Below are 8149 nucleotides of genomic sequence, written 5' to 3'. Positions count from 1 at the left end.
AAATGTCCCGTGAGGGGGAAAGTATCCACCTGTGACCCGCCACCCCCTCCACCTTGTACAAAGTTCTACTACTAGGGTACTTCCATTCGCATTTTGTCTGATTGATTAGTCTGACCAACTGTTCTACATGGAACAATGGTTTTCAATCAAACCGGGCCAAACAAGAAGAATAGGCTCTCACTATTTCCTATAAATAATTATTTCCTTTCCCCAAATTATCTGTATCCCCCACACAAGTGAAAATCTACTGAAGAGAGGTAGTGCAACACTGACCGGTTTGTCAAAATGGAATGGCAAATTTTGACCGACTGGTCCATTCAGTCAAAGTTGACCTCCTTCAAAGGTTGTCCAGTCAGAACGAACCATTCCATTTGATTTCCAAACAAAATTTAGAAGGGGTCCCCCCCCCCTCAGAAAATTTCTAAATGGCATGTTTCAGATATGCGACACAGTCCTTCATTCTGGGTGAGCAATTGTTGTATTTAAACCATCAAGTTTACTCACCAAAAATAACTTGGTCAATGAGCTTATCCTGTAGGGTAGGTAGCCATTCTCAAATTAACTCCAGTAAGAAGTGCACATTTGAAAGTCATGACACAAAGAAATGATTCCATTCAAAATAGCACAATGGCAGAGATCATTAACTGAAAATCATCAATGATGTAAGTTGACAATTTATTTGGTAAATTATTCAATTTGTGTGGTAACTATACACTTAATTGTGGCCCTTGAAAATGCGCCATAGAAAACTGGCTGATTATCTTTACTCAATTACTGTTAAGGCAGTCAGTACATTTTGGAGAAACCCGCTAAACAAGGAAAGAAGGCAGATGTAGAAAATATAAATATCTCATTCTTGTTGTCTTTAAGCCATTTTCAGACTCTAAAGTAGTTGGCTATCTTCACTGAAGTTGCCATCAATAATATTGGCCAGCCGTTGCCTACTAATGACAGTCATGTATTGCACATTCTTTTGTACATTATAGTCTGTATTATGGCAGTGTTACAACATGTTGAATCAATCGTGAATGGCTGATGAAAGCATTGAGCAATTCATCACAACGCTAACAAGTCTAGATATTAGACATTGTTCAACATTTCTTGAGAAGCAAAAGTCAAACACTGTCAAACTGTTTGTCAATTGGCTATAAAGCCAGTTTAGTTCTAGGGACAAGCAGGGAATGGCATTAGTGAGATATACATTGTAAGGACTAGTTCATTCTAGCGACAGAAGTGACAAAACCGGAATCAGAGTCGAAATCAGAAGATTCTTCTGACCCAATGTGAATCCATATGATGGAAGCAGAAACTGAAACATTCAAACTGGCAGAAGGCCACCATTCTAAATCTTGCATAAAGAGATTGGGAATGAGCTATGTGATTGGTTGATTCACCTGATTGCACTTTTGATTTCGATCACTGTTCACACTTGATTGCCAGCACCCGATTTAAAAGAAATCGGAAGAAAGAGGAAACATTGTGATCCTTGTGATTGTGATTCCCTCAACCTTACAATTGTGATTCCATCTCTTTTTTTTTTATTCACACTGGAACAGAAAGCTCCCTACATTTCTGATTCATACTATGATTCCTAACCCCTCACAAGTGTGAACCAGCCCAAAGATGATAAAAGTGTCAAGGAAGTATAAGGTATGGCAAGCATCCCCCTCCTGTACCCACCCCACCCACAATATTATTAGCTTATGCACCTATACATGTTGCTGCTAGGTATGGGGGGAGGGGGTAGGGGGCTTAGAAGGGAGGATGGGCAGATACAGGAGATTTCACAGCAACATTTTTGCCATCAGCTTAGACTTTCAACCGTTTTAGTATAATTTCTAATACATTTCAAAGATGTTTAGTGACTCTTGACCATCCAATATGATATTTTGACCAAAAAAATCTCAGCTGGGTTTAATGCCCTGGCTTTGCCCAGCCTCCCCCAGACAGGGGGAGTCCCCCTGTCTGCAGCCAAACATTTACAGGTGCACTACAGCTTCTAAAAGGCTTGTAATGGTCTCTTGTTATCTTGAGAGGTCAAGTCTTTTGGCTTCCACTGATCCACAGTGACTTTCATTGGTACCACAACACCTTCTCTGACAGCAAGATACACCTCAAACTCCCCAAACGACCTTATTGGCTGCTTAACTGTGATGCAGTGGACTGGCACGTGCAGTTGATACCGCCTCTTGTATTCCAAAGCAAGCTGGTGTTCATTCACTTCGAAGAATTCGTTTTCCTTTCTCCAAATTTTCAAGTTCGTTCTTTTCAGAAATTCCATAAACTTGGGGCATATTTGAGATTCCGGGCTGACGTCAGCAGGTTCATCTTCTCGGAGATATTTTCTCATGTTTTCTTTCGTTGCGTAGGCAGCTATGCCCTGGGGTATCAGGATATTTCTAGCGTATCCTCTCTTCACTGGAACCAATTGTCCAGCGTTGCCTAACTTCTCATGTTGCTGCATCAAAATGACGGACAACCTTGGCCTTCTGTTCGGTTTATCTTTGGGGCGCTTCCATTTAAACTGATCCATTTTACCCATGGATCTTGCACATAGCTTTTGTAGGGTTTCAAAGCGTAGAATTTGTCGCGAGATCTGCAACATCGTTCAGTTCCTCTATTCCGCTACTTTGGACGACGTTCTCAATCTCGTACCCAGAGTCTTCAGGCTTTTTGGTCAGCGGGGCAACGCCGGGAAGACTCTGGGGACATCGAATTTTATTACCGCAGGATTTCTGCGGTAAAACAATGGAAGCCGTTTCGGAACAGCCAATCAAAAAAATTGAATTTTTTCGATGTCCCCAGAGTCTTCCCGGCGTTGCCCCGCTGACCAAAAAGCCTGAAGACTCTGGGTACGAGATTGCGACGTTCTATGAATCAAGCATGGCGGACAAGTATGATAAAACGAGCATTTTGATTGGTTTACAACGTGACAATCCAATGAAAATGTGTGTAAGATCTTGACATTTTTTGTCTCACCGCTGACCGAATAAACATTTTTCCTTGAAAACGGCGGCCGATTTACCGAAGTACAACCTAGTAGCTTGCAAGGGCTTGTTTGTTTTGTACTTCACCGTTTTAAGAATGCTATCACAGCTAAAAGAATTCGGCTTAGGTGGAACAGCAGCATGTTGCGCTTGCTTTTTCACAAATCCTTTAGAGGTGGTAAAAACACGCATGCAACTTCAAGGAGAACTAAAAGCGCGAGGAACGTACGCCAGACACTACAGAAACGCTTTCCACGCCTTTTATACGATCGCCAGATATGACGGCCTTAGATCAATACAAAGCGGACTCGCACCCGCTCTAGCTTACCAAGCAGTGATGAATGGAGTCCGACTAGGATCGTATCAAGTTTTCACCAACTTAGAACTGACCGCAAACAGTGAAGGCAAAATCGTCTTCTGGCGGTGTCTGATTGCTGGGGCAGTGTCCGGTGCTCTTGGGGCATTTCTAGGGAGTCCTGCGTACATGGTGAGTTTTGGAACTTAAATATGAGTGTTTTGTGCCGTTAATGCTTCCTGGAGCAAAAGATCTTCTCAACAAAGTACTCAGGCAGTTTTGTTTCTCCTCGAATATTGCGTGACTAAGGTGTAACGCCATTTGTCACGACGGTGCGTCTCAGTTGCCAGAAGGTCTTGATGGTTTGCATGTGACGTCATAGCGGTCATGTTGGTGGAAAGGAACAGTAAGATTTTTCTCCTCGGGGAGTTAACTGCCATTTTTTATGCAAACTGTGTGAGCAAATTTTCTTTTGTTTTGTCCACCAGCATGGCGGCAATGAAAACCACCTATGCTGTCAATAAAATGATAATCTCTGATTAATACAAATGTGCCAATTAATTTAAAACCTCAGTACACCCCTATCTGGCTGCCAAGTCATACCCTTGGGCATTTGACCAAGAAAGTAAGTAAGTGATCTTTATTGTCCCATTCCTGAGGAGTAAATCCCTTTGTGTGGGAATGGGCCACTCAAGAAAGGGATCAAACCACAAAGCTTGAATAGGTTCTTAATGACTTGGTGGTGGTGGGGAAGGGGGGGGGGGGGGGTGGAGAAGGAATTTGAACTAGTCAATCTCTTCAAAAGTTCAATTTCCTGTGTAGTTGCTCAGGGTAGGGGGAATGTTGTAGTTTTTCCTGTTCATGTTCGAGATCCAAAGCACTTGGATATACCACGTTTCTTTTTTGTTTGATTATTTATGCACTCACCCTGATGTTTTTGCATGCCCTATATGATTACAGACAACACAGTTTTATCCCTAAATCGCACATGTATAAACCCCTTATTTCCATGACAGGTCAAGACACACCTTCAATCACAAGCAGCAGACAAAATTGCAGTTGGATATCAGCACAAGCACAGTGGGTTTATCAGTGCGCTAAGTGGAATTTACCAGCAGTTTGGGATCAAGGGTCTCTGGAGAGGTGTTACTGGAGCCTTGGCTCGTGTCATGGTCGGATCTTCTGTGCAGTTGTCTACGTTTTCCACAGTCAAGGAAAAAATTGCTGAAAAAGACTTCTTCAACAAGGGCAGCTGGCTCATTCCAACCTCGGCAAGTATGGTCAGTAGTATTGCCGTGGTAACATGCATGACGCCTTTCGACGTGGTAAGTACACGACTATATAATCAAGGTACCTCTGCAAGTGGCAAGGGCCTCCTCTACAATGGTTTTGTGGACTGTTTTATTAAAATTTCTAAGCAAGAAGGACTGACTGGGTTTTTTAAAGGTGTAGGGCCACACTACTTTAGAATTGGTCCTCATACCATTTTAAGCTTGCTCTTTTGGGATCAGATAAAGAAGCTGTCTTCCTCAATGTAGTATTTTTGTGACAACAGTGCTGATGGGAATTAACAATGGCAGAAAACGGTGAAGGGTTTTAATTTTGATTTTTTTACTTCATTATTATTAAGGTCAATGTTATTCTCATTCATTATTTAGCAAATACAAAAGCACAGCTACAAGTTGAGGATGGTAAAATGTTCTTCTGTCAGCAGTGTGACAGCAAAATAATATTGTGCATAATCTTCTTTAACTTATAGTTCTTCTGCTATTGGATGCACATATAATCAGCCTTTCACAGGTTGCACAAGCACATCTTATCATCCTCTTTGCTGATCTGCTGGTTATTGTCAATGCAGCAAGTATTTGAACATTTTGTTACACATATACAAATGGTTAAGAAATACATTTTTGTGCTTTCTCAATATCTTTGGAATTTCCAAAAGTTCGTTAAGCTGTGGATTGGATTTCAATGGGCTAGCTTTCTCAATTGATTGCTACATATCTCTTTACCAGTGAGTTGTTGTGACATAAAATGCCCCAAAGTTTTGTCTTCGGATTCTTTGTGTATTGTGTGACCGTTGACGGGTAATACTCTGATAGGTATTCTTGTGTTAATAAGTAGTAATAAAATGTCATTAAGATGTAAGACAAGTTCCAATCATAAATGACAATAAAACATAATAAAATTAGCGTAAATTCGTGTTCGTCTGTATGCAACATTTGACATCGGAATAGCGACATTCTGCTCCCTCCGTCGACCATACTAGGTCTTTCTGTGTGTTGTCACAGTCCAATGTTTCAAGTGAGTTCCTTTTTTCTGTCCAGGTTTGATGCTTAAAAATTGATAGGATACCGTCCACAGTCCTTTGCGGCTAAGCACACTTCTACCCTTGAGTCTGAACGCGCGAAATCACGTGAATTTTCCGCGCGCGATGTGTTTCCGCGCACTGCGTTTGTGTCAAGTTTTCACGAGGACTAGTATTTTCAGTACACGCAAATCGTTACAAAGATTAACCCAAACAAATCAAAACTAAAAGAAGATTTTTGTTCATTAGTTTTTTGTTCTGAAGTTTTCAATACATTTGAGCGAGCAGCTGATACCAACTTCACAAGAAAATTTTCGGTCCGGTGATAGTTTTCTTCCTCGAATGGCATGCACAGGCGACAGCCAAATTTTGAAGAGTGGTATCACTATCTTTAGTGAGAGATCTGAGAAATGGCACTTGTAACAGCTGTTGTACAGGATATTAAATACAAAAGGTGAAAACTTTCGAAGACTGAGTTATCTCGATGTTATTCGCTTTCGCTCGATCCTTAAGTTTTCTTTTGTCAGTCTATGTTCCAATAATCAGTTACTCGTCTCTTTCCATTTTTACTCGTTTCAAAGCTTCGGAAGTTTATCTTTCAGAAATTTTATGAAACAAGTAAAGAGACAACGCAGGCTGTCATAATGTGATTTCTTAAAACAGTAGCCAAATATCTTTAATAAAAAAGGGAAAAACTGATGAAAGGGAAGTAATGTAAACTGAGAAAAAGTTATATAGTTAAAAAGCACAAACTTCCTTCGGAATGGAGCTTTGAACCTTTTACCTATTATTTTGTGGATTGCTTGTCGCGAAACCAACTGAATTTTATAAACTTCAATCTACTGCCATCTTTCAGTAATCCTGCAATTTATCCTCAGACTATTTTATGAGAGTTGTGTTTGTTTGTGTTATTTTTTATTATAATTCTTTCTTTTCTTTTTTTTCCCCTTTTTTTTTTTCTTTTTTTTTTTTGTTTTTTACGTTTGTAGAATCTCTTTATCCAATTTGTGTGCATTTGGTTGCAATTCGATATAGAACTTAGAAATTACGTAAGCGAAATTTCCTTATTTTTCCGAGACACTTTCCCTTTAATCAAGCCATACAAAGTTCACATTAACCCAATATTTGTTTACCGATCTTCCTTTTATGTCGCAAGATACGAGATTTAATTATCAATACAAGAACAACAAAGCTCGCTAAATGAATTACACAAGTAATTAGTTAAAAGTGAAGAGAGAGTGATCGAAGGTGACATAATATCATCTCCTATTTGCCCGGTGACAGGTGTATATTTGCAGAGAAGTGCGTTTCATTATCAGTCATAAAATTGCAGATAGAAGATGGACTGATCAAAGGTGACGAGCTTCCTTGAAGGTTTTTCCAGCGTCCGGCAGATGGTCGCAAAGTAGCGCGGCTTTCACTGAATTTCAGCCATCTTGACTGACAAGAAAGCGGAGTTGGTCATCCCAGATCGTCGTCAAGAATTGTCTTTTAATGAACAAAATTGACTTTCGATAAATTTACATGAGCCTATACTGTACTACTGATTGGGAAAAAAAAGTTATGTTCATGTTTATTTTAACCTTTTAAATTAAATATTAACGAAACTCTTTCTAATGCATCTTTGGACATCAGTTGCTCCAATTTCTGGATTTCAATCAAAACACATCGCACTTTTTCTGGTTGTAAATTTAAATTCCGGCTTAGACTGCAAAAAGCGGTCGATATTACTTAACGGAGCATCCTAAATTTAAACCAAATTAGTTGCAATTCATGCATCATTTGACTTTTCCTTATTTTCTTGACATGCGTGGTTTTCGGAACATAGCATTATTATTTAGGTTCATATGATAGCCACAAAGAAGAAGCCCTTTACAAAAGTCCGGCTTTCAACTAGCTTTCTTTTCATCTTCGTCTTTTGCTTTTAATCGCGTTTATGATAAAACAAAGATTTCGGTACTGAATCATTTTCGATGAAAATGTGATAAGAACCAATGAAATCCAAAAAATTTTACTTTCAGTTAAAGCAGCGGATTTGAGACAAAACGAAACCGAAATAATGTACGTTATTTAACTCATATTTCTCTAATTACGTGCCAGTGAATGACTTTTCACGCGTTCGTATATTAGTCGTTGCTGAGAATAAGCTTTTTAATCTCAAGCAAGATGATATCTGTTTTAGAAAACGTCGGATAACGTTTCAATATGTCAGAATTAGAGAATTTACTTTGTTGATAACAAAACGTTCTGCTCAGTTCTTAACAGTAAATTATAATTGAATCAGTCTCAACTAGACCAGTCACCTTGCAGTTGAGACTTCTGTCATTTACATGAAAGCCTCGACCGAGTCCGATCGATTCTCATATAGTTCATTCATTTGTTATAAAATTTGCCCCCTGAGAAGTGGGCTACCTGCTCCAGCGTAAAGGGAAGGTGGGATGCCTGTGAAATCCCGTAGGAGGACAGGTGAAGGTTTTGAGGGACGATCGATTTGAAATACTCAAGAGCAACTTTTAACTGAAACACAAACTGAAAAGAAAACATTTTAGAGTGACTGCG

At 39.6% G+C, this 8149-nt stretch overlaps 2 protein-coding genes across 2 annotated transcripts; one reads left to right on the top strand and one right to left on the bottom strand.

Annotated features, from left to right (window-relative positions):
• Positions 1-658: 658 nt before the first annotated feature.
• On the bottom strand, positions 659-2992 carry LOC146488968 (uncharacterized). Its single transcript, XM_085115235.1, has 2 exons — positions 2857-2992; positions 659-2628 (listed from the first exon to the last, which is right to left on the bottom strand). The coding sequence occupies exon 2, from the start codon at positions 2603-2605 to the stop codon at positions 2000-2002; it is 606 nt and encodes a 201-aa protein (XP_084971361.1). The 5' UTR covers positions 2606-2628; positions 2857-2992; the 3' UTR covers positions 659-1999.
• A 7-nt stretch (positions 2993-2999) lies between these two features.
• Positions 3000-5480, top strand: LOC146488967 (solute carrier family 25 member 35-like). The gene is made up of 2 exons (XM_085115225.1): positions 3000-3474; positions 4299-5480. Exons 1-2 carry the CDS (start codon positions 3085-3087, stop codon positions 4818-4820), a joined length of 912 nt encoding a protein of 303 aa, XP_084971351.1. The 5' UTR covers positions 3000-3084; the 3' UTR covers positions 4821-5480.
• The last annotated feature ends 2669 nt before the right edge of the window (positions 5481-8149 follow it).

Source organism: Pavona decussata, unplaced genomic scaffold (assembly GCF_977016875.1).
Source record: "Pavona decussata unplaced genomic scaffold, jaPavDecu1.1 SCAFFOLD_8, whole genome shotgun sequence".
Taxonomy (NCBI): domain Eukaryota; kingdom Metazoa; phylum Cnidaria; class Anthozoa; order Scleractinia; family Agariciidae; genus Pavona; species Pavona decussata.
The sequence above is the reverse complement of the archived record's forward strand: the minus strand, read 5'-3'. Positions and strand labels throughout refer to the sequence as shown.

Bases quoted from the DNA above. Each gene is read 5' to 3' on its own strand.
- LOC146488968 (XM_085115235.1), bottom strand. From the start codon at position 2,605: ATGTTGCAGATCTCGCGACAAATTCTACGCTTTGAAACCCTACAAAAG.
- LOC146488967 (XM_085115225.1), top strand. From the start codon at position 3,085: ATGCTATCACAGCTAAAAGAATTCGGCTTAGGTGGAACAGCAGCATGT. The intron at 3,475-4,298 runs GTGAGTTTTGGA...TTTCCATGACAG, and splicing joins TAGGGAGTCCTGCGTACATG to GTCAAGACACACCTTCAATC.